We start from the raw sequence: 26464 nt of genomic DNA, 5'->3' as shown, positions 1-26464 counted from the left end.
GCTTAGTCATGCTGGCCACATGACCCGGAAGCTGTCTGCGGACAAACACCAGCTCCCTCGGCCAATAAAGCAAGATGAGTGCCGCAACCCCAGAGTTTACCTTTACGTGTTTTAGTCTTGCTTTTAATCTCTTGAGTACCACGACCAAATCCATCTCCCCACCCACCCCTGTTTAGTGCCCCCAGCAGAATGCTGTTACAGGAGAGGCTTGTCTGCCAAAGCTGCTTTTCTCCTCCTAGGAATTTTAGCATTATATTTTTTTTTCCTTTCCAACAGTTTGTAGCATGCATACTCTCTCACTCTCCATTTTCCTCTGGCGGCGGTCTGTAGTGGTTCAGACTTATGTTAAGGGATGGAGGTATTGCTTTTATGATATGATTACCTCGTGTTGTGCTTTGGTTTAAATTACTTTGTGTTTCATATATTGCATTGTGTATTTTACTGTATGTTGCTTTGAGTGACTTGTACAAAGCAGCTTAAGAAGCTTAAATATTGCTAGTAATAAAGTCGAACCAAAACCGGTTTCGTTTTATTGTTGATTGATTGTCTTGCTGTAAGCCACGTTGAGGACAATTTTTGGTAGAAAGGCAACACTAGAAATTTAAATATAAATAAATAAGACTTTTTGTTGGAGTCTGGCAATATACCTGGTATAATACCTGAAATCCAGCCTCTAGAAAGCACTGCTACAGTCGCTCTTGCTAGGATATAATTCAGCTGAAAGTCATTAAAAATTACATTCTTGTTCTCCTCTATTACAAATCCTGTTACATTAACATCCTCCCCAGAGTAATCCAGAACCAGTTCTGTAATTTGCACATCTTGTCATAACTGCTGTCAAGAGAAGGTCCAAACCCTAGAGAGACACATAGCATTCAAGAGGCCAGCAGAGTTTAGTCTCGGGACAAGATAAGCTTGTTTTCATAAAGCTTGGTGTGGGATTAGGAGATAGGAGAGAGGACTTGCAGTGTCAGCTGTAAAATGATGCCCCAATATTGAATCCCCAACAGCAGCTGCCAGAATACAAGGAAGCTGAGGAAACATCTTTGACTCATGAGAGAGAAAAGAGCATTAAAATTTGACAGACATCTGTGTGCGTTAATTCAGCCTTCCTCAGTTTAACGCCCTCCAGGTCCACAAATGAGGTCAATTAGGGTTGAAATCCAAAACATCTGGGGGGCGCCAAGCTGGGGAAGGCTGGCTTCATTCATCCCTTGATTGCATCTGCAATAACCACCATGGCAGAGAGGAGGGAACCGAAAAGGGTAATTTGGCAGCACAGCCTCAGAACGTTGAGACTATGATTGGAAAGTGCTGGCTAAGTGGTGTGAACTAGACATAGACACCATGACCTGGCACCTGCCAGCAAGAGAGAGACCTTTCTAGAAACTATTCTAGTCCTCTAATGCTCACTGCCCTAGCATCTATTTAAAAAGTTTTAGGGCCGTTTAAAATACTCTGCAAAAAAAATAGAGTTCTCTTTCTGTATATAGATATATATATAAAATATAGACATAAATATAGATAGGCATTCGTTGATATTTAAAAGCACCTCGGTTATTTTCATAGTTCCCAAATATAAAATTGTCACAGTATTTCCCCCTCCCCTCTCTAATAGTGTCTCGCTCCATCTGCTCAGCACTCGGATTCCACATTCTGTTCTCTGTCACCCACCAGTTCCCCACCTTCCCTGTCCCTGGCTTATACAGTGGTGGCATCGTTGCTCAACAAGCCATTGGTGGCTGCATTGTCCTGGAGTTTCATCTGGGCACCGTTCGCCTGATCTGGAATCCCTTCCTTGGCTGCCTGTTCCTGGAGGAGCCTGCGGCGGTAGAAGTAGAGGTAGCTGGGAAGCAGGAAGCCCACAAAAGAGAAGATGAGGAGGGGAAGGTTCACCTGGGGAGAAGGGCAAGGAGAATCAGCAACGGGAGTGCAGACCCAGTGATGTACACTTATGCTAAATGCTGATGAGGGGCAGGGAAAATGCTGGCTCCTCCACCTGGCCTGCCCTTAAAGTGGGATACTGTCTTCGCTGTAAAGTCCCAACTCAGAAAAGGAAGTCAGGTGAACAGAAACTTTTAATATCCTCCCTTTAATGAATTAAAAGGATGCATCCTGCTGTTTCCACATGTAAAATAATATTATACCCTGCCCATCTGGCTGGGTTTCCCCAGCCACTCTGGGCAGCTCACAAATAATAATGATGATGATGATGATGATGATGATGATGATGATGCAATAAAACATCAAACATTGAAAACTTGCCCTAAGCAGGGCTGTATTTAGATTTAGATGTCTTCTAAAAATCAGATAGTTGTTTATTTCCTTGACATCTGATGGGAGGGCATTCCACAGGGTGGGCACCACTACCGAGAAGGCCCTCTGCCTGGTTCCCTGTAACTTCGCTTCTTGCAGTGAGGGAACCTCCAGAAAGCCCTCGGAGCTGGACCTCAGTGTCCGGGCTGAACAATGGGGGTGGAGACACTCCTTCAGGTATACTGGGCTGAGGCCGTTTAGGGCTTTAAAGGTCAGCACCAACACTTTGAATTGAGCTCAGAAACCTACTGGAAGCCAATGTAATGATGCGCAGGCACATGCCCACTCAGCCACCATCCTGTGATTGCTCCTTTTCCCGCACTGCACCAGCATGCTAGAGCACAAAGCTGGCTGCAACAGGCACCTATTGCTCAGCACATGTGACGTTACCAACCTCTCCACACTGGCAGGGTAGGTTTGTAACTGTTTTTAAAATGTTAGCAAATCTCTTTTCTTTTTTTGCAAGATGTGGGGTGAATGAACAAATGCTGATGTTTGTTTCTTTGTTAAAAGTAGTGCACAAGTATAAAACAGATCTAGTGCTGGATATACGTATAAGCTAAACAAGCTATAGCTTAGGGCCCCACTCTTGGGTTGGGGGCCCCAAAAAATTTTAAAGGGGAGAAAAACTGAATGTACATTTCCAAAATATAAAACAAAAAACAAATAAAATAAAACCTACATACAGCAACAGTGTTTTGTGTTGTGTAGGCTCCTATTTGTTATGTGCAAATGGCTTGAGATACCTGTTAGGTCCATAAATTACCATATAGCATATATTCAACACAAAAAACAGTGACAATTTGTTGCTGACAAAGGACAGCTGGACATATAAAGGGCCCCATTACCTTCAGTAGCTCTTAGGGCCTCATCAAACCTAAATCCGGCCCTGACCGGATCCACACTGCAAGTGAAAAGTTCACTGCGATCCCTCTTAAAAAGCAACCTCAGTCTTCACCCCGAGAAGCCATAACTCACCCAAAAGGGATCACCATGTAGTGGTCCCACCATAGCCATGAAGAGTGGCTGCTGGAGGAGAGCAAATACAGCACTGATCAAGGACTGTAGACCGGTCAATGTACCAAAGTGATTGGACGGATACCTGGCAACCAGAAATTGAGTACAGAGGGTGAGACTCAAAATGCCGCAGAAGCTGGTAACAACCCTCCCCCACTCCCAAGGCCCATTGCACGCACCTTCCAGATATCTGGGAAGTGGATCAGCTGCTCAAAAGATATAAAAATCTATCCATATTTTAAAGCAGCCTTTGCCAACCTGGTTCCCTCCAGATTGCTTTGGGTTTTAAATCCCCCCAAAAGTATTGTGGTACAAAACAACTGGAGGGCACCAGATTGGCAGAGGCCGAGCAAGGACATGTGAAACACATAAGGATGTCTATCTATGAACAGGAAAAGGAAAAGAATGTGCGAATGGACAAAGTTAGTAGTGACATGAACAACAGCTGCTACTGAAAAGCAGGAACCGCTTTAAGGTTTGGCAACAGAAATGCAAATATAAACTGCCTCTTTATTGCTGCTCCTTTCCCCCTGCTCAAACTCTCAACTGTTAGGGAAGATATGCTGCCTTTAGAAAAAAGATAACTAGAGATAAAGAGAAGGGGAAAGCCAGCCGATAGGGCATCTCCTCCTCCTCGCTGCTACTAGGAAGGGGAAAGGAGCACACTTGGCTGTCTCTCCTGCTTCATCCACCTCCTCTGGAACTCTCCCCATGCCTTGTGCTTTAGCCACATAGCTTTGGGAGGGGGAACTAAAACTAGACCCAAATCAGGGCATATCCACATTTGAAAGCATTTGATAAGAGGCCTTATTTGGCCTGAGATTTCCATATCCCTGGTGTAGCGTAAGAAGCACAATGCAAGTTCTCCTCTCTCCTGACCATGCTAGCTGGGGCTGATGGGAGTTGGGAGTTCAACTACATCAGGAGGGCAGGGCACCAGGCTGGGGGGAAGCTGGTGCTGACCATAATCTTGCTCCCACTCTGAAGCTGGGAGGGCAAGGGCGCTCCACACAGTGGCATAACTCACACAGCGGCATAGAGACCTCCGCAGGCAGAATGGAAAAAACCACGCACCATGGTGTGAAAGATGAAGGTCACATACTGTGGAGAAAGAAACAAAATGAAGGAAGCCACACAGGGCTGATTCGATGAAGGGCAGGATCAGAGGGAGGCCATATGCCAAGGGGCATCGTGGGTGAAATGAGAAGTGGGGCAGAAGTTACCTGGAGAGGGAGGTTGTTGATCAGGCAAGTGGTACCAAATCCCACCAGCAGTAGGTTGGTGATGACAAAGGCACGAATAGCATTGGTGAGCTTCTGGATTTTACAGTAGCGAACTTTGGCTGGCTTTCCTTTTGTCTCGGTCCTAAGGAGAAAAAAGGACAATGGTCAGCCCCCTGTGACTGCATTAACATCATCCCACTGAGAGCATTCAGGTTTGGTCTTCGCACCGATTCCACTTTTGAAATTAGGAGAATTGTGACTCTCACCTTGCCGACCCAGCACTGTTGATGTTCCCTGGTGCATCCACACAGTCCTTCATGCGCCAGTCCATCACATAGCCAATGAAGGGACAGGTGAGAAGGCACAGTAACTGCATGACACCAAAGATGGAGGAGTAGAAGCTAACTGCCCAGCAAAAAGAAAGGGGGTAGGAATGAGAGAACAGTCCGAAAGACTTCCTCACCTGAAGCTAACCAGCAGTTTTTAGACTGCCATCTGAGAGGCCCTATGCACACCACTCTGAACTCGCTGGAGGCAGGGTGGAACAAACACAGGATAAATAATAATCCTTTGCACCCAGTGCAGATGGTGTGGGAAGTATTTACCAATTGCCATGGGGAAATGCTTTGGTCTAGGCCTGTCCACACAGCATGAATTCACCACTCCACATTTCATCCTTTCCCCTTTGTCCCTGCTTCCCATTCTATTTCTCTCAGCTAATCCAGTCTGGCCCTCACTTTCCCCAGGTAAGCTTTTTTTATTTAAATATGTTTCTAGGCCACTTCGCGGGGCAAAGGGCCCATCCTAAGCAGCTAACAATCAAAAGGTAAAAAGAACAAAACAAAATTGTAAACCAATAAACTACCACTCAGCAGCTCCTACAGCTCCTAACATCACCTGCCATGTTAGAAAAAGGACCAGAAAGCCAGTATTCCTCCCATGGGATAAAACTTGCTTTCCCCCCATTTCCAGTCTCTCCATTTTGTATACAGCTCAGCACCAGGTTACTTGAGAAAGTGTCTTATCCCTTATATACCCAGAAGGGCAGTGCCTTCAGCCGGAGAATTTCTCCTTAAAGTGCCAAAAATATCAGAAGCTTGCCCCATAGTAAAGTAACTCAGAGCAGGGCTTTCAGTGTGGCTATCCCTTGTTTTGTGGAAGAGCATCCCTGTGGAGATACAGCACTATCTGTACTTTCCAGAAACAACTGAAGACATTTTTGCTCTGACAAGCTTTTCCGGCTAGAAGAAAAGGTTTCTTGCCTTAGGTGTTCATTTTGTATTGCTCCAGTTGTTGTTTCCTACCATTTTCAAAATTATTTTTAGCTGTTCTTATGGTTTGTTTGTAAGTTGCTTTGAGACACACGTAAAAGGTAATTCATTTATTAATAACAGCAGCTGCAGAAGAAGCCCTGGCTATCAGTCAAGATGGGCCAGTTCTGCTCCATCAGCACTCATAACTTGCCACTGTGAAAAATTGCTACTTGGACTTATTAAATTTTCCAAAGCAGGCTGAGAACCATTTTATGGCTGCAGGGAGGTGGCTTTGAGATTTTAAAAGGATACTTGGGATCCCTTGTCTAGGCTTTGTTTCCTAGGAAATGGAAGTTCCTAACCAACTCAAAGCCTGGGCAGGCAGAGCGATGAACAGAGGGCTTGTTTACCGCATACATACATGGAGAGGTCTGCACTAGGCTCATCTCACATGAGGGTTCCTACCTGTTTCCTCAGCTTCATCCGCCAACTCTTCTGGAACTGGAATGCCCAAGAAAAGAAGAAGGAAAGAACAAGACTGCATCACAGTAATTGGACCAGGACCTTGTCCCAACAGACCCAGATTCACTCCCCTAGCAACTCTACACAATTATTCTGCAGGCCACCCTGCAAGCAATACTTCTCCCAGTCTCCTATGTTGTTTATTCTCCCCCAACTCCCATCTTTCTCTCCTTTGCTTCCTGGTCTCCTTTGGCTGCTGGGAAATCGTTCCCCTATCAGTCCTCACCAGGGTCCTGGCCGCCTGTCACTTGGAACTCCAGCATCTTGTTCATGGCAGCCATGTAGAAGATGACACGCAGCTGGGTCATGCCCATGGTGAAGAGACTCCACAGAAAGATGGGGGAGCAGACACTGCGGCGGAAGGGGGTGGCACCTGGAGCCAAACAGAGCACGGAATACAGATCAGGAATGGAGAAAACTTCAAGTTTCCCTGGACTGCAACACCAACAAGCCCTGCCACTGGCTATGCTGGGCTGTGGCCTAAGGGGCCAATCATTTGTAGGTTCCCCTTCCTAATTTAGAGGATTGATGTGGCACAGCAGCCAGAAGGACTAATAAGGCTGTGCAGATAGACAAAGCAGAGCAAAATCTTGTGTTCACTTAAGGTAAAGTTAAAAAGGTAAATAGCCCCTGGACGGTTAAGTCCAGTCAAAGGCGGTGGTGTGGCGTTCATCTCGCTTCAGGCTGAAGGAGCCAGCGTTTGTCCACAGACAGTTTTCTGGGTCATGTGGACAGCATGACTAAACCACTTCTGGTGCAACAGAACAGCATGACGGAAACCAGAGCGCACGGAAAGGCCTTGGTAAAACCTTTACCTTTTGAATTCAGGCTCAACACAGTTGCTGGCAACTTCCATTGGATTATTTACAAGGCTATATACATCTCCCCAGCAGGACTCTTAACTCCAGCCTGCAGCAGGGGATTCATCTGGTTTATGGGACGGGAGGTGAGACTCTTTAAGGGGACAGTGTGTACTTAGTGTATCATGCCTGAATACAGGAAAGGGTTTTTTTATTTTTAAAAAAGGATGGACTCAGGAATGGGCTTCAGCCCTGTTTTCTGCTATGAACTAGAGTAACCTCCTCCTCGAGTTTAATTCCTTCGCATTATGCAGGCAGAGAAAGCCCAGCCACTCCCTAGAAGTTGTTTTTCCTCACAAGAGCAAGACAGATGTCAAAAGGAAATGGCAATGGCTTGCTCCTGCCGATAGATGGAGCCAGATGCCAGGGCCTGTTCTCAGCTCTTGCAGCCAGGAACGGAGCCTGACGCAAGAGGCCCAAGGCCTTGCAGGAATAAATCTATAGCACTTCCCATCCCTCAGGAAGCCTCGAGGAAGCTCCTTGACCTGCAAGAGACCTGTGTGTGTTTGTGTGAAAGCCATGGAACACTAGACGGGCGCTGAACCAAATCGCAGGCTTTGTTTGACAAGCCGGGGGAGCCGGGATTTCCTTCCTTCTTGGGGAGCTGTGGTGATGTGATAAGGGGGCACTCACGATCAGAGGATTTCACGGGCTTTCGGTGCAGGTCCTCCACAGATGGATAGAAGCCATCGAGATGTGGCGCTCTCTGGCTCAGCCGCTGCCCCACGGCCGTCACGTGCACATAGAACCGGTCGCCCGTCACCTTGTGGTCGAGGGCTAAGCTGCTCAGTTTGATCTTCTTCCTATCTCAAGGACATGGAGGGAGCGTTACATGCTTGCTGTCCCCCCACATTGGGCAAAGCCTATGGGAGAAATTCAATGTTGTGCTATGATAGACGCCATCTTGTCTCACGGGAAATTGTTGCCAATGCCAGTGCCAGTTCTACACCACCAGCAGAGGCAAAGGCGGCATTTCCGGTTTCGCCTCAAGCGGCAAAATGGGATGCACTGCCACAGCTCTAGTGGAAAATGAAGTGGACCCCGCAAGCCTAAAGCCTGCCCAGCTCTGAGTAGTGAGAGAGCCCAATGGACCCAAGTCCAAATTTGAGCTGCATTGGGCTGAAGGGGGGCGATAAAACTGAGTCTCAGATATTGTGGACTGCTTAGAGTGGATACAGGCATATGTGGTAGAAGTGCCTCAGGGTCAGGGTTCAGCAGCAGACCTGGCGTCTTTGGCCATGTGCCATGACTGGTAGGGGCCACTGCTGCTGCTGCTGCCCTGCCTGTTTTGGTTGTTTTTTCCTGGCTTGGCACTCCAAGCAGCACCAGACAGCTGGTTTTAGCCACCCTTTAAATTTCCCACAGTGCTCATTTCCTAGGAAATCAGAAAGGGTTGCCAGACCCAGCTGCCCAGTTTGCCCAAACAGAGAAGGCCACTCAGCGTACCCAAAGTGCTGCTGCTCTTAGGATAGCCACCTCCCCACTCCCTCACAGAAAGCAGCTCTCTCTGTCCACGGGACAACCTGCCCCAGGTGACGGGAACAGGAGCAACCTTCCTCAATTAAGGCTGAACCAGCTGCTGCTTACATGTAGCTGACTTCTTCGGGAGCCGGGAAGGATTCACGGGGCCAGTTGATCACGCAGTTGAGGAAGATGAGGCAAGCCAGGCCTGACCAGACGAGCATAATGGTGATGAAGGAAACTCCGCTGTCGTAGATCAGCTAACAGCAACGGGACAGGAGACAGAAATGAAGGGGTGGGAGAAGAGAGAGGGCGGCAGAGGAGGCCTCAGGTGGGCTTGGGCAGTCTCCCAAAGTAGAATCAAGGGGGAAGCCAACAGGTAGTCCAGAACACCTGGAGAACACAGAGTTCCCATCAGCCCCAACCAGCATGGCTGATAGTCAGAGAAGACTGGAGCTGCAGCCTGCAATATCTAGAGGGCACCACGTTGGCTACCCTACACTAAGCCACGATTAGTTTTAGCCAAAGTGTCCTTTCTTTGAGCATCAAACCCAGTCTAGCACTAACCATGGTTTGTTGTTGGTTTAGAAACCATTGCTTGCTTTAACTAAGTGTGGCATTCTGTCTGAACCCAACAGCCTTTGTTTAACCATGGTTTGTTTGGCCACCCCACCCTAGACACTTGCCAAGCTACAGACAGAGGCACAGGGCAAGAACAGCTGGGGAAGGGGGGAAACCAAGCATCAGAGAAGAAAACCATGGTTTGTTTGCTCATGTTAGAGACACCCTGTGGATTGTTGAACAAACCATGGCTAAAGCAAGCTATGGTTTAGTGTTATGTATGAACTCAACCAATGCCTCCTGGATTCTACCCTGCCTCGCCTTATGCCTCCTTTCAATACCCCTAACAGGTCTAATGGAGGAAATATTATCTCTGAATCAACTGTAAGGCTCCGTCAGCCAGGAGAGAAGCACACAGGCATAGATCTGGGAGCTGCCTCAAGCCCTAAGTAATAATGGGACACGCCACACTAGGCAGCTGGGGTGATTCAGGTTTGCTACATACCTTGACCCCAGGAAATGTAACAGCAGAGGAAGCATACGAGCCAATCATCAGGGCCATGAAGGTGGACCGCAGGTGTCCAAACATGTTGGGCAGCTAAGGAGAAACAAAAGGAGAAAACAATTAGCAGAAATGTCCTGCTTCCACTCCAGTTCAAGGGCTTCTTCTGTAGGGCTGCTAGAGTCCTTCTGCCTTATTCAAGAACTTCACAGAACACCATGGAAGCTCCAAAGGCTGTGCTGGAGGATTATCACACTCCAGGCACCAAACGGCTGGAATCTTGTTTATTTTCCAAATTCTCATTGCATCTCTCATTCTGAGCTTTCATTTACTACAGATGAGGCACATTCTACATAAATGTATCACAGCTTAATTATCCAACATGTGTTATAGCCCAACTTACATATGCCTACTTAGAAGTATTTCTCACAGAGTTCAAGGGGGCTTACCGTATTTTTCGCCCTATAGGACGCACATTTTCCCCCCTCCAAAAATGAAGGGGGAATGTGTGTGCGTCCTATGGGGCGAATGCAGGCTTTTGCTGAAGCCTGGAGAGCGAGAGGCGTCGGTGCGCACCGACACCTCTCGCTCTCCAGGCTCCAGGAAGCTATCCGCAAGCCTTGCGCGCCCGGGGGAAGTTCCCCCGGGCGCGCAAGGCTTGCAGGCGGTAGCCTGCAGCGCGGAGCATGGGGCGCCCTCCGGAGGATGCCCCGTGCTTCGCGCAGGTGTTGGCAAGCCTTGCGCGCCCGGGGGATCTACCCCCGGGAGCGCAAGGCTTGCAGGCAGCAGCCTGCAGCGTGGGGCACGGGGCGCCCTCCGGAGGACGCCCCATGCTTCGCGCAGGTTTTCGCGCCGGGCAGACATTGGCCAGCCCCACAAGCTCCGGGGACAGCGGGGAGGCCAAATGTTTATCAGGAGGGGAGTTCAGGTGTTGTGAAGAGTTAAGAAACCTCCAGGTAGGAATGTGTATAAATCAGTGGGGAGCAGGAGAAATAATAACCTGGCTTCCATTTAGTTTACTGTTCCGGAAGGGAAACTCCAATTTCTAGATTGATTGCAGCATCTTAAAAATGCAAGGTTGGGTATAGAACAGCTGTGGCCCTCAGAGTCCTTAGTAAGATGTAAGCTGCATCAGAGAGAGATAACTGAACATATGGTGTCGCCTTATGATACCATATGTTGACCCACCAGAGACCATCCAATATCTCAGGCAGGGATAAAATTCCCAGCCCTATGACTAGAACCGTTTCAACTGGAGATGTCCGAGGCTGGACCTAGGACCTTCCAAGTGCCAAATATTTACATCCACTGAGCTATTTGTACTCCACTCCCAAGAAAATATGCTTATACTTGGAGGGAGAACCTTCTAGTTATCCACCTGTTTTTCCTTTGCAACAGCCCCGGGGTTGTGGCGTGCTGCCAACCAAGCACTTTGCTTGGGTAAACAGTGGCACACAGGGAGACTCTGCCACACTCCAGCTCTTCAACATATGCCCTTGCCAAAGGCAAGGGGGAAGCGGGTGGGGCACTCGACCCAGCCTTCTGATTGGCCAGATACTACCCTTTCCTGGCTTATGTATATGTACCCTGTGGGTACAAGAAGGCACAAAAAGGCACTGTGATCTAATAGTGAGGCAAGCACCGTTCCTTATGTGTTCTGGGAAGAACTGGAAATAATCAGAGCATGCACACATACACCACCACAAAGGGAATGAGGTAAGCACCAGGTAAGATATCTCTCCCCCCCCCCCCCGTCCTCAATATCATATTCCCTTTCTTTCTGCCAGCACAGATTGGTTTGGCACAACAGGGACAAACAAACTGTGGGAGACGACTGCCACTCTTCCTACCATGATCACCACCCATGACATGGGCCTTGCAACATGGGTTTTTCTAAACAGGGTTTCCCAGACTTGGGTCTCCAGCTGTTTTTTGGACTAAAACTCCCATCATCTCCCAACTACTGGCCCTGCTAGCTAGGGATGATGGGAGTTGTAGTCCCAAAACAGCTGGAGACTCAAGTTTGGGAAACCTTGTGCTAGGGTGACTGTACAGAAGGAAAGGGTTCATGTGCCTTTAAAAAAAAGTATAAGAAGAGGGAATTCCAGTAAGTGCAGCTCTTCTCAGTCGCAGATGATGAGATGCCTACAACATGCCCTCTTTGACATGGCTCTAAAAGGCACAGGGTGTCTTTGGTCACCTCTCCCAGGTCATGTCACCACAGAGCTCTGTCCTCAAAACTTTGCACTCCCTGGAATCTTACACAACAGGAATGAGAAGGCACACATGTCCCTCCCAATACCTGAACAGGAGACGGATTACACAATGAAATACGCACACCCTATGCCAAAACAGACAAGTTGTGGACTTGCACATGTGCATGCGCACAGAGAGGTGCTCTTGCAACCAGTAAAAGGGGCTTCACAATTTACACGAACACTCTCTGCGCTTGGAAAGAAGACACGCATGCAGAGCAGAGAGATGTCTCAACCTGCAGGGCTGAGTTCCACCACACAGATTTGCATCACTTTAATTGCTGAGCTTTACGAGGGCGGATTTTTCTCAAATTAACTTGTTGCCAATACTTCCATCATAAATCACACAAATTATACCACAGCGTAGAGAAACAAGGCATGAGAGAGCTAGCAGGACGGAGAGATTTAGTAGAAAACAAACACATGGGCTTTTAATTATGGTCTCAAAGGGAGACTACTTATTTCTTCATGCTTTTATCCTGCGTAGGTGTCCTTCCCTGCACCAACCCACCCATACAGCAGCCGAGCTTTGCTTTCCCCACTTGTTTTTAAATACAGCGAAGGAAGAAAAAAGCCTGTTTCTGGACAGTACAACCTCAAAATGCAGATGGAAGCTGGCATGACTTAATGGTCCTCCACACAAAGAGGAGAGTGAAGACGATGTGAGTCATTTGTCTTCTGTGTACAAAGATTTAATTCCATGGGAAAGTGCTCAGTCACATGAGTCTCCCTCGGGCCCAGGGGCCAGATGAAACTTCTCTATCTGACCCCTGGGACTCTTCCCAGGCCAAACTTGTCATTGGTCCTTCTCTTCAACCCCTTGAGTTCTTTTGCTTGGTTGGAACATGTCCTTGAACAATGCGCATGCATCTCAGTGGCCTGAATGGGGGTTGGGGAGATGTGTTTGTGTGTGCAGAGCAACCCCTGACTTGTGCATAGCTGGAACACAGCTTACTATACAAAGGCAAGAGGACTATCAATGGCTATTAGCCCTGACGGCTCTCCTCTGCCTCCAGTTGGAGGTAAAAAAGCTTCAGAATACCAGTTGCTGGAAACCACAGGAGAGGAGAAGATTCTTGGGCTCAAATCCAGGCAACAAGATTTGAGAACAGGTTGCTGGACAAGATGGGCCACTGGTCTGATCCAGCTGACTCTTCTTATGCTCTTAGGAGTCTCATCTGTCACTCAGCCCTGTGATCTTTGGATGCAGGGCGGTATACAAATTTGACAAATAATTACTAATATAAAATTTAAAGTTCTGAGCAAAAGAGGCTAACCTCCAAATTTCCATTCTATGATTTCATGGATCATCATGGCTTTTACATGCAGATCTCAGAAACCTGACACATTAACAACAGCAGCAGATCTCTGGTATCTCCTCTTAGATATCATGAGGATTCATGCATCTGGTCTAGTTTTTTGCACCATGGCAGTGTCATGAAGTGTGGGGTCTATGGTGTTCACAGAACAGACTGTGGACACAGATGTAAACTGACGGTTGAGAGTGGATATAGGATGTCCCCATGTAAAAATCACACCTTCTGGGTTCCTTGCAGCCTCAACTACAGGAGCAGGGCTGAGATTCCCAGTAGGTGTTTATACACAGAACGCAGTATATTTAGCTCAGAATAAAAGATGATGCCTAAGCTCAGATACGAGCAAGTATGCAGCTGTGTTTGAAATGAGAGAGGGACCCAGCACTTCAGTTACCCAGGTTCTTGCCTCAAGTTATCAGAAATTATGAAAGAAATCAAAATGGTCTCAGGTGCTATCAAAGAAGAAAAACATAACTCCTGAGCAATGCAAAGCAGCTCAGTGAGAAATGCAAATGACAAGGAGGCCGGTTCTGCCCTCTCTTAAGTACTCCTGCAGCCACATCCTCAGCCTTGACACAGGACTGCAGCAATACTTGTTGCAAAGTATAGATAGGCACCCTGCCAGTCCTGTGCAGTGCCCTGCCCCTGCCACACCTTGCCTCTGAGCCAATCATTGTGTGCGTCCCCGTTTCTTGCTGCTGGTTACCCTGTTCCTTGGGAAACAAGTAGCAGCTACCGCCTGGGACAACCAATTATAAACAAGGACAGGGCTTCTGTATGCTTAATAGCCGTACAAAAGAGGGAGCCTTTGGCAGGTTCAACTTTTGCACGCCACACCCTGCTTGGAAAGCCACAGGTGCCCAAAGCTGCACTTCTCCACCAGGGTTAAAGAGACAGAAGCCCTGCCCTCATTGATCTCCCTGGCAGGGGAATTACGTCATTATCATCTACAGTTTCCCCAACCCGGTGCCCTCTGGATGTTGTTGGGCTGCAATTTCCATCAGCCCCAGCCAGCATGGCCAGTGATCAGGGATGATGGGAATTGTTGTCCAGCAATATTTGGAGGGCATCAAATTGAGGAAGGGGGTTGTCTGGGTTCAAAAGAGTGTTCTTCAATTGATGAAGCCAAATCCCAGCCTAAACCAAATCATACAGATCAATAAATGTGCGTATGTGTTTGCATACTGCCTACCCCCACGACGGGGACAAAAAAGGTCCACTCATATACTATGTAAAGAATGAAAGTTGAATGTGTCCCTCACCTTCCCCTTATTTCTCTCTCTCTCTCTCTCTCCCTCAACCCACATTGTCTACAAAAAAGGCCTCAGACTGACTGCAACTGACCTGTATGAAGGATTCTACCATTTGAAAACAGCAACACTGAATGTACTTTTGTTACCTATGAAAAATCTTTCAATAAAAACATATTTAAACTGTAAACTGTATGTATTTGCAACGTCATTCTGCGCAATTTATTTTTCGCTGCAGGTTTTATGAGATCTGGCTTTTGGGGCGGTATTATTGAAGGAGGGCAGGGAAGGAGGGAAATGCTGTACAGTTCTGGCAATGTAACCCACCCCTCTCAGCTCCTGTGAAAATGGGAGAGAGGCGACCAGTACAAGACAGACCCTAAAGGAGGGGTGAGGAATCTGTGACCTTTCAGAGATCGCTCAGCTACAGCTCCCATCGTTCCTGTCCATTGGTCCTGCTGGGTGGGGCTGATGGAGCCCAGCAACACCCAGGGGGCTACAGGTCCCCCACCCCTGACTTAAAACTCATCTTGAACTCAAGCCACATGGAAAGCTCTCCAACGTCCTTGGAATGAATATGGGTGAAGAATCTTGTTCTGGTATCTCCTACTATCGCCACCCATCTCATTATGCAGTGATAGGGCCAATATGTCGGTTTCCCCCATACTTACAGTTAAGGAGGTGAAGGTCAGGCAGATCCCACCAAAGCCATTCAAGGAAAGGCCGAGAAAAATCAGCGGGGAAAGAACTAGCGGGAAGAGAACAGAAATGTGGGGTGAGCACAAAGGAGATAGTGGGGTGCTGCAAAGAATGGGGGCATAAAAAATAGTGGGGTGGCATTGTCCACAGGGCTTGAGAGTACCATGTGAGTTTGCTAAGGGAAGGGGGTGGAGCAGACTGCAACCTAAAGAACCATCCCATCGTCTTTAGGTTTCTGCAGCCAGAAAGGGGGATCCAGCCATAGCTTCTGCAGCAACTCTCCTTTGCAAGCCCCAATGCTCAGGCCCACATGCTGCCTACTGTGGAGGCACAACAGGAGGGGGAGGGTGGACTATGGGAGTTGGTCAAGAGGGGTGACGCTGCAGAACCATCCTCCTTGCTGGTGGGAGGGAGGGAGGGAGGGAGCGGGAATTCTCCACACTGCTACTGAAAGTAAAGTGCCACATGGCAGTCTTACCCGGTGGTTTGTAGGCTGCCAGGGCCATGAGAGCGCAGGAAACAGCAAAGCTGGCACTGCAGAGAAATTAAGATAGACGCATGAAAACAATGCAAAGCTAAGTCATGCCTTCAATGAGATGCCCCACAACCATGTCAGGAAGTCATCCCCCCAAACCACAACCCATTCTCAGTTTCTCCACGGCCTATCCAGTGGACCCCACCCTGCCATTCCAGGGAACCAGACAGAGGGCCTTCTCAGTGGTGGCACCCACCCTGTAGAACACCCTCCCATCAGATGTCAAGGAAATAAACAACTATCTGACTTTTAGAAGATATCTGAAGGCAGCCTTGTTTAGGGAAGTTTTTAATGTTTGATCGCTATTAATATTATTATTCTATTGGGAGCCGCCCAGAGTGGCTGGGTAAAAATAAATAAATTACTATTACTATTACTATTCCAGACCCCTTTGAAACAAGAACCCACTTGCCAGCACTCTCAGGGCAAATTTGTCACTTTCCCTAGACCAGGGGTGGGGAACTTCAGGCCCACAGGCTAAATCTGGCTTTCTAGGTCTTTCTATCTGGCCTTCAAAATTTTCCCTAGGCCACAGCCCTCCCTGGGCCTGCTTCACCCCCAAGTGCCTGGCTGGAATGTGTCCTTGAACTCTGCTAATGCCTCTTGCTTGTCCGGATAGAGAAGAGAAAGGGGCATGTCTAGAAACTTGCCTACCATACAACAGCAAAATGTACATTACTGGCTCTGCGCACCCCTGGAAAGTGGCCCTCGGAACATTGTCCAGAAAGGCCCTTCAGTTGAAGAAAGGTTCCCCATTCCTTCCTCTCAGTCTCTGATCCATACCTGCCGACCAGGCGCAGTGGCCTGGGCCCAAGCCGGTCCATGAGGATCCCCAGAGGCAAGGTGGCCGCGCTCAGTAAAAAGGAGCCGATGGTGAAGCCCAGGTTGAGCATCTCCTCCTGCTCCACGCAGCTGGGCCAAGGGTGAGACGAGGTAGTCGCAGCTGAGCCATTAGTGGCATTGGTGTCATTCGCACCTAGGAAGAGAAAGAGGCAGCTTGGGTCAGAGACTTATTTCTGATTTATTTCTCGCTTTCACACCCCCAGTGTCCTAGGGCAAGCAGGCTGCTCTCTACCCCCGAGGTCCCATTTCTCACCCTTTCCCCTCCCTGATGTGCTGGATGAAATGCAGAATCTGTGTTGCTCCACAGCAGGTTGAGCAACAGAGCCTGGGGTGGAATAAGGTTGGGGATCCAGCATCAGTGCTGTCTTGGACCTGTAAAGCTATAGAATGGTTGCCTCGTTTACATTGTGGTCAAGGGAAGGAATCTACCTGAGATATGCAATCACGGGAAGCATCAGTGTGAGGGCAAAGTGGGTCCCTGGGGCAAGGGCTTGGAGAAGGGAGGGTATCACTTTGATTTATAATGGGTGTTTCTAAAGTTTTGCCCCACAGTAAGATAAGATGGCCATCTGTGGCTTGCAAATTAGCATCCTGGGAGGGGAACAAGTGTCTTGCCCTGAGGCCCGTAGGAGGGAACCAGGCACTCTCACTTCAAGACAGGCCCATAGGCTATGTTTATCATGTGGAGAATGTTTGAAACAGCCTCTGTGTGATTGCTTATGCCTACTACTGCCCTAATGAGTAGCCATAGTTGCCACATTGCACTTCCACAATGTGTGAAATGTCTCCCACCAACCCTACCCACTCTTGACCTCAGCATGGGGAAACCCCAGAGGGCTGCCAAGTTTGTGGTGACCCATGACAAGGCCTTTACAGAGGTGGTTCCCCATTGGTGGAGAAACCTCCCTAGTGAGGCGTGTCTGACTTTCAGGAGGAATTTAAGAACATTCTTGTTTACCCTGGTATTTGATGGCAGTAAGATACTGTGCCCAGCAACCCAGAGATCACAGGTTGTGAAAGTTTTTGACTGTTTTTAGAATGTTTCTTAACAGTTTTTCATTGTTCTTAATAATAATAGTAATAATAAATTATCATTCCCATGTCTGATATCCTGGGCGCCTTTGAGAGGAACAGGATATAGATTAAATAAATAAGGATAAAAAGTATGATGTGGATGTATGTGGTGTCCTACTTTGTGTGCTATGATGGCATCAGTAGTATGGCATTGTCTAGAAGCTCTCAAACAGCCTCCGTGTGATAAGTCTAACATGCCACTTTGCTTTGACTTTCAGTCAGTCACACAAACCCTACATGTTTGATGCGGGGAGTGGGGTGGGGTGGGGTGGGGAAGACACATGAATTAGGTGTCCTTGTAGTAGTGGTAGTACCAGTACATATTTGATTTCTTACCCACCTTTTTCCAAGAGGTCCCAGGGTGGCTTATGATATAAAAATACAGTATCAGAAACAGATTACAATCAAGAAAATTGTGTGCAAGGATACAGAACTCCTTTTGCAGAAATAAAATTCATTAGAAGTGTTAATACAAATGGAAGTCAAAAACTCTGTGGCTGTTGATAAGGGATTAAGATCAAGACTGAATGTAATTGGATTAAATAAGATTTTGGAAGCAGGATGAAATAAAATTATTTTACCTTGAAATCCGGCACGCTCAGCGGGTCACACAAAATGTACAATTGGCTTTTTAATTTAATAATTATAATGATATTTGAATTTGAATTGCAATTTGGTATTGATAAAATGTGATTTATATTGGATTTTAGTAATTGAAAACTAATTTACAAAAAATTTACAATTTACAAAAAAATTACAAAAAAATAGTAATAAAAGAAAACTATGTGCAGTGTCAAAAGGTCAGGGTAGAACCAGAGGCAGTTGAATGCCAGCCCTACCAAGGCCGAAGTGGATGTGTCCTTTTGCTTGGTCTCATATCCACACCAGAGTTTCTACTGCACACAGTACAACCTTCTCTATCAGGCTAGTTCATAAAAACTCTGCTCCAACCAAGACCCATGGCCAGAAGAAGTCTGACCTGGTTAGAAACATCCTTGTGTTGATTAGGGATCTCAAAAGAGCAGAGTGTGAGGAAGGGGTTCTGCAGAGTTTTTTGGAAACCATCGGTCAAGGGCTCTGCTCAGGATCTTTTCTGAAATTCACCCTGCCCAGCCCCTACCATGTTCTTCAACTGCCTTACCCCACTCTCTCCCTCACCATAAATGTGCAAGCAGCGCCCTGGGCTTTCCCCTGTCTCACCTAGGCATATATGGGAGTAGAACCCTTCGTGCTTGAGCATGATCAGCAAGGAGCCCCAGCCCAGCAGAACGGCAGAGAAGAAGAGGTTCTCCACCACTGCGGTGCAGGCCATCCACCAGCGCCGCTGGTACGCCTGCTGCAGGCTTGGCGCCATCTTCCCTTGGACTTGGAGACCAGGCTGAAAAGAAAAGGAAGGTGGACGTCACTCCTCGCACCCGGCAGTCTTATCAGAGGCATGGAAAACAGCCATCGCTGAAGCAAAGCAGAGATGGGGGAGTGGTGTGCAGCTTGCCACCCCACTGACAACTATGACCAGGGATGTATCTTGATGCAGGAAAGTAAACAGGTGCAAAGCAGAACAACAGCTGCTGTGTCCTGATTCAGAAAGGGAGAAAGGAAGGGACTGAAAAATCCAAACAATTCTTCACACTATATTAGCATTAATCCTGATGCAACATCCTGTCTGCATGTTAATACTACATGGTGGGGTTGTATTATTATTATTATTATTATTATTATTATTATTATTATTATTATTAAAAAAGTGGATGGGGACTGCTAGCAGGGTTAAGATAAGGAAGGGCTAAGGCACTGGAGAGGGAGAGCATACAATTCCCACCAAGTCACAAGTGCATTTCCTGGCCCAGCCATCAGCCAGAGGACCAATGGCTGCTCTCCCAGCTCTCCCACAGACGACTCAGCTGCATTGTGGCTCTTCATGTGAGGGAAGGAGAGCCTGGCAGCAGCAGCCATTCAGAGGGGTAAGAACTGCAAAGAAAGTTGCAAGCCCACCCTCCCTGCAAGAGCACATAGCAGACCTGCCAGCCACTCTCTGCTGCAGAGCACTAACTGCTCTAAGAGCCTATATATGCTCTACATTTAAAGCTGTATCATACCACAGTCATGGCTTCCCCCTAAAATTCCTGGGGAGTGCTGTTTATTAAGGGTGCTGAGAGTTCTTAGGAACCCCCCCCCCCGAGAGTAACAATTCCCAGAATTCCCTGGGGAAAGAGAAATCCCCCTTCCCTTTTAGAAAGGAAAAAAATGTGAAATTGAAAAGATTTACATATAGCTATCCAGAACCTGAGCAAACAAAATAGCATGGTGGCTTGTGTAGTTGTACTACACAGAATTAAAACCCAAAAGGAGAGGACTTCCACATGTTCAGTTGGATGTCTGCAAACAGCAACATATGTATAGATGCTCATGGGTTCCATGCAGATATTAAATTAATTATATGTACATCAAGGATAGGCAGCAATCCAGCTACACATGTGAACTGGGCATAGTTTGAACATCTGTGTGATATTTTAGCTGTGAACCAAAGAGGCCTCTATTTCAGGATGACAACACCATACATTTAAAATGCATAGCTTTTCCCAAAGGATCCCAACTACTGTCATTCGTTAAGGATGCTGGGCTCTATGAGGAGTAAGCTACAGATCCCAGGATTCTTTGGGGGAAAGCCATGTACTTTAGATATATGATGTGAGTGTGACTAAGACCTCCCCTCTGCCATGAACTCCCAAAGCAGCCATAAGCAACTTGCTATATCTTAGTCCCCATCTAAAACAATGGGATTATACTAATGTTGTCCTGCCATAAAGCACTGCTGTAAAATGCAGGCAAAATGTTGTATGAGTGAGCAGAAAGCTCAAGTGTTAGGAGCTGCAAAGGAAAGCTTGAAAACATGACTCCCTCATGAGACTTAACTACAAGTGCCCCAGCCAAATTGCCCAACCGCAGAACCTTATCCTTACTTGTAAGGGCTCCAAGTGTTATGCTGGGCTCCCGAGTCCTGAAGGCAGCCTTTTGCTTCTGAGCATTTGGGGCTGAGACTTCTGAAGCTTGACAGATACAGTGGAGCTCCCAGAAGACTTAACGCTTCCTGTGGCAAGGTAGAAAGGGAAGCAAACAGCTTGGCAATGGAATTCAGAAAAGACACTCAACCCAGCAGCATTTGTAAACAAGCAACATCAGGGGGATGGAGGCGGGGTGTTGATAGATCCAAAAGAAGAAAGAAGACCAAGGAAATGTGGCCACCACAAGATTTCACATGGAAGCAAAAGAAAGAGGAGCCGTAAACACAGGTGTTGCCTTTGGGAAACAATACCAGAAAGCAGCTGCTTCTTGAAGTGCTTAGGAAGCCACTGTTACGGGAATGGGCTGTCGAACACAGGGAACATGGTGGAATTTATTTATTTTTCTAAAGGTGTCCCATTCAACAGAAATGAGAGGAGACAAGGTGAGGACAGGTGGTCTTTTTGAGACATTTTGAACGTTCCAGGTGAGTGTAGCTAAACTCTAAACTTTAGGATTCATCCCCATCCAAGCACCATGATGTTGCTAAAGATGTCAGAAAAGCCCTACAGAATCAAGCCCAAGGGCCATTTTGTTAAACATTCTCTTCATACAGTGCCCTTCCTAGCAACTGGCAGCTGCTCAGAGGCATAGGCCCCAGACAGTGGTGAGAGAACATAGAACCATGGATAGTAGGCATGGGTAGGGTTGTCATTCATGAACCTACTTAACTTACTTTTAAAGCCATCCAAGTTGGTGTCTGTCACTGTGCACATTAGTTTCACAGGAAAAGTAACTCCACAAAGACATGCACACAAACTCCACACAGATCAACTGAGGAAGAGGGAAGCTAAGCAGGAAAAAGAAGGGGTCTGTGTGTGTATGAAGTGTGTTGTATGTGTGTGACTGTCTGGTTACAAGTGGCTGTGTGTGCGCATGTTAGGAGAAGAAAACATCACTCCCGGCTCCTCAGCTGACCTGCACACGTCAGCCAAGGAGAGGGAACAGAGGAGCAATGTATGTGTGCATTAAGGATGTGTGATCATGTACGTGGCTGGCATCACCTCCTGTGCGATCTGGCCCCAACCACTCCAGGCCCTTGGTCAGGAAAAGATTCCCCACTCCTGCCCTAAAGAGAAATGAATTCCAAGGGTGGAATGTTCCTATTGCTGCCCCGTAATTTTTCCTCAGGCAATTGGCTTACAAAGACAGGTGAGAAGGCTGAGCCGTTTTACTGGAAGTACGTTTCCATGTCTTTATTCTCTTATTTCCTCTGAGTACATCCTGTTATAGAAGGAAAGGGTATGAATTATAGAACTAAAGAATACATAAATAAATATTTCCCCCCTGTCTCTTCCAGCAGCGTTAGAGAAAAATTGCTGTGAAATATGCTGATCTGCTATAGGGTTGCATGTTATTGTTCAATTCAAAGTTGCGGGGAGGCAATTGTTCTGTTAGCACAAGCCATTCTGCTTGCCAGGCAGAATGATCTTCCCCTCTTCTCCAGACCACCCAGAGCCCCATTGCAGAGGGAGGCAGCCCCATTGCCCTAGTGTGACTTGTTCTGCTGGCTCCTGCAAATGCAACAACTCAGCTGAATCCATCCTAGAGATTCTGAAATTTCATTTTACAAGAAAGCAAGCTTCTGTTCTTATGGAGGCAAAGGAAAACCTGGAAGACATCTGGGAACCAGTGTTTATTAACTAAGATGGGAGCTGAAATAAACATTGGAGAGAGAAAGATGTTATTGAACTCTGCACAGTTCCCCACGGTTTAGTGTGCCTGTATATCCTGCTGTCCATCTATGTTTCCCTGCTTTCCTGTGCTCCACACACCCCTTAAAGTAAGGTGATCAAATTGCAAAGGAAGGCAAAGCTCCTAGATGTCTAACAGAAGAGGGGAGTTCAATAGATTCAGCTTTTCTGAACACTGTGTGTCCTGCCAAAGTTCTGCTGCTGTCCTCCTTTACACAAAGCCACTCTAGCCGAAAAAACTTCAGAAGGGGGAAAGAAGTTCCACAAGTTATTTGACCATCACACGGTTACAATAACAACAAATAGTGAGGTGTAAGAACATCGAAACAAAGTTGCATCATTCATTTCAAACCCTGGAAGCGACCTTCTCCAGAAGTCTATATTTAGGCATACACACACACACACACACACACACACACACACATATTTGAAAGTGACATCTGTGTGCACGACACTTCAACATAAGCAAAAGGGGAAACGAAAGACAAGTCACTGCACCAAGGAACTTGCAATTTAAAATGTTGGCCTGGCAGGCACCAATCTGTCAGACATCCAGGTGTATTAAAAACAAGGATGCATCACCACAATGCATGCTGTCACTCTCTCACTCTCACTACCTGGATGACAGCATGTACGTGGTGAATGGGTTTGACATGCCCCGTAGTGGCTGCTTCAGATGTCTGCACAAACCTTCAAACAACCATTTCTTGGCTCTGATAGTGGTAAGGTGGGAGGGGGCATGAGAAACCCTCCACCACCAAGATAGAAGGAATAATGTGACTTGGCCTTAAGAAAGACCATTAGGAAGAGGAGGGCAAGATGTCCAATGGACCCCATTCTCCCCTACGGAAGGGTTGAAGATTATGGTGGGAAATCTGTGGAACATATTGTGGGGTTTTTTGGGGAGGGGCAGGTTCTAGCTGGGCATCATCAACCCAGCATTGGCCCTGGCATGGAAATGTTTTCATCTTCTCCAGACATCACAAGGATCTGAGCGTCTGAGAAGAGGCAGGCTAGGGCATTTGGGCAGCACTGCACACCAGCAGATTGTCAGTTATTATGACTATTGCGGTGGGAACACAACTGGGCTTTCAGCCCAATGGGCACCAAACAGCCTAGCAGAGCCCCCTTGGGAATGGGCCCCTCTCTGTAGCTGAGGGCCTGTCCTATCTGCATTCGGGGGGGGGGGGGCGGCAAGCAGCACAAGAAAAGCTGCAAGTTCCCATGTGCCAGGGGCTGAAGTTTGGGGGAGGAGAACAAAAGGCAACAGTTTCAAGGAAGATGCGATTTCCGGGGAGGAATATCAGACAGAGCGCCCTAACGGGGGAAAAGGAGAAAAAAGTTGCTCCAGGAAACTGTGGAGTCTCCGGAGGTGTGAAGAAGAGCAGAGGGAAGAACATCTGTTAGGATTTAAGTAGAGGGAATTCAGTTGTTGCTAAAGGGCAGTGCTCGGATTGGGGGAAGGGGGTCCTTAAGTTCCCCACAGAACCCTGGCCGACCCTCCCGCCCGCCCCCCACGCCGCCACTGCCCCACTGAAGCCAAACCATGCTCCCCGTCGCCTCTCCACCCACAAGGAAAGGGGCAAAGTGGGGCATCGCATCAGGTAGGAAGGAGATGATCCTAAGCAAACCCACATATGTTTCAAGCACTGCAGGGATTGTCCCATTTCCTCCGTGAACTCGCCTACCCCCATTTATGAACCCCGCAAAGCCCTCCGGTATGGGGGGCCAACTTGAATAAAAATTTGGGGGGGGTCTGTAAACCCCGCCTCGCACAATCGATCACAAGATGCGGTGCTCAAACACCATTTGAATGCAAATGCTCATAAATTTGGGGGGTCCCAGCACCTTCAAATATTCTATTGGGGGCCCGAAGATACCCTAGGAGTACCCTGTTCCCTCCGGAGATCCTGCCGCTTTATTCCCTTCCAGGACGCCCGTCGACTTGGAAATGGGGGCGGTGGAGGGGGAGCGATCGGAATATCCTTATCTCCATGCAGAAGGAGCCACCCCGTTTTGGTAGCTATCAGGAAGGTGAGGGGGGAGATCATTGGATTTAGTACGACCCCCTCCCAGCACTTTCCAGCGACTCGATCCCCCCTTGAAGCGATCCCTTCGCTTCTCTCCCCCCACCCCCCTCCTTCTTCTAGTTTTCGGCCAGGCCCGGGCCGGCCCTGCTTCCCCCTCCTCCCGCACACCCAAAATATCTATGGCTGGCAAAATCAACACATGGCCGAAGTTATTTGTTTTTCCCAGCCCAGGCTAGAGGAAGCGGCTGCCACGTGGAAAGGAGAGCCCTGCCGGGCAGGCGAGCGGCTTGGAGAGCGGAGCGCAGTCCACAAAGGAGGCTTTCAGGGCGAGCCCCGCCCGCGCCCCTTTCCCGCCGCCCCGCGCCCCTTTCCCGCCCGTCGAGCAACTCACACTGGGCGCCGGATCTCCGGCGGGCGGCAATGGAGTCGCTCCTGCTCCTCCTTGGCGAGGTGTTGCCGGCGCTGCGCTCGGGAGGGGGGGAGGGAGAGCTGGAGGGGGGGGGGATCTCCTCCTGGCCCTGCCCTCCACCTCGGCGAAGATTACGCGCCACGCCGCGCTGGCGGGTCTTGCCAGCGGCGGCCGCGGAGTGGCTGGTCCCGCCCGCCCCGGAGAAACAAGCGACCCTCCAGGCGCGCAGCGGGCGGCCCGCGCAGGAAGTGTTGGCCTTCGGGGGAGGGCGCGGGGAGGGAGACGGAGGCGCGTGTTACTTTATAAGGCCATCGGAGTGTGTGTGTTTCTGTGTTTCTGTGTCAATCAGTCAAGAGGGGGGAAAGAACATGGGACTCGGGGAAAGTGGAGCAAAAGAGCCCGAGGCCAGGAAAAGAAGGAGCGCAACACTTTCCCCGTGGGGCATCGTCGCCCCAGCCTGCGCGCACGCACAGAGCCTCTTGTTCTAAGCGCTTCTCGCCCGCCTCTCGCTTTGGAGCAATAAGCAGCTGGGATATTGTTGGCGCTAGAGGACTGGCTTTGTCGCCAGGGGCAGAAGCGCAGGATTCGAATTCACCGCTACCCCAGGCTACGGAGTCGGGACTCCATGTATGTGCATGTGTGTGTGTGTCCTCGCTTTTCTCCCCTATGGGGGAAATAAAATTGACCCACCTCGCTTTTGCTCCTGCCGCTCTTTATTATGCGCAGCAGCGGAGTAGAATTTGTACTAACGCCTATTACCGTACTTTTCATATTGCAGGTGCAGATACGCATCCCTTGGTGCTGTGTGCGAATATGAAATAAGTATTTTCAAAGTAAAAATAAAAGAGGTAAATACTGAAAAGCTTTTCAGAACAAGCTTGCTTAGAAATTCAACCCTTGTCTATCTGTATACCAATGCAGCTGGATTAAATGCATAGCGTGCAGGGAATGTTGCAAGACCGCATGTTTCTAAGTTAACCATTCCTCTGTGTAACTGAGTCATTGGTTATTTTGTTTTTTTAAAAAATCCAACTCAGAACACCCTTGTGCTTCCCCTTTCTCTTCTCTGCACACATTCAACCCTATTGGACTGAAGTGCAGGAGCCGCGCTTTGGTTTGAAATAAACAGTTTCTATAGTTTAACTATGTGCTGTGTATAGAAAAACTTTCTTTTGTCTGTCCTGAACCTTCCAACGTTCATCTTCATTGGATACCCATGAGTTCTAGTGTTAATGCAGGAAAGGATAAAAACTTTTCCCTATCCGCTTGCTCTGCACCATGCATAAATTTATGCCCTTCCATCATGTCACCTTTTCTCTAAACTACAAAGCCCCAAATGTCCTCTCCTCGTTGAGGAGCCGTTCCCTCCCCTTGATTGTTTTGGTTGCCTTTTTCTGAAACTTCCAGCTCTACAATATCCTTTTTGAGGAGAGACAACCAGAACTGTACTCAGTATTTCAAATGTGGGCGCACCATAAGATTTGTATTGTCCAGCTGGCCATGGCAGAAAACAGGATGCTGAACCAGGCAGGTCTTTTGTTTTGCTCCAGGAGGGCTCTTCTTACGTTGCTAGCTGGAGGACTT

At 48.1% G+C, this 26464-nt stretch overlaps 1 protein-coding gene and 1 long non-coding RNA gene across 2 annotated transcripts; one reads left to right on the top strand and one right to left on the bottom strand.

The window, feature by feature from the left end:
* Positions 1 to 502: 502 nt before the first annotated feature.
* SLC43A1 (solute carrier family 43 member 1) lies at positions 503 to 25086 on the bottom strand. Its single transcript, XM_081877528.1, has 16 exons — positions 24863 to 25086; positions 20648 to 20775; positions 18888 to 19065; positions 16554 to 16746; positions 15714 to 15769; positions 15208 to 15284; positions 9719 to 9811; positions 8779 to 8912; positions 7825 to 7994; positions 6558 to 6704; positions 6275 to 6310; positions 4823 to 4961; positions 4557 to 4698; positions 4361 to 4434; positions 3295 to 3418; positions 503 to 1896 (listed from the first exon to the last, which is right to left on the bottom strand). Exons 3-16 carry the CDS (start codon positions 19039 to 19041, stop codon positions 1702 to 1704), a joined length of 1734 nt encoding a protein of 577 aa, XP_081733654.1. The 5' UTR covers positions 19042 to 19065; positions 20648 to 20775; positions 24863 to 25086; the 3' UTR covers positions 503 to 1701.
* Positions 10621 to 15194, top strand: LOC309351105. The gene is made up of 3 exons (XR_014160692.1): positions 10621 to 11442; positions 12458 to 12632; positions 14608 to 15194. It is a non-coding gene; the product is annotated as an uncharacterized lncRNA (long non-coding RNA).
* Positions 25087 to 26464: the final 1378 nt, after the last annotated feature.

This window comes from Podarcis erhardii (assembly GCF_964252035.2).
Source record: "Podarcis erhardii genome assembly, chromosome: 1".
In the NCBI taxonomy this organism is placed as follows: Eukaryota; Metazoa; Chordata; class Lepidosauria; order Squamata; family Lacertidae; genus Podarcis; species Podarcis erhardii.
This window is presented reverse-complemented; position numbering and strand designations above follow the sequence as displayed.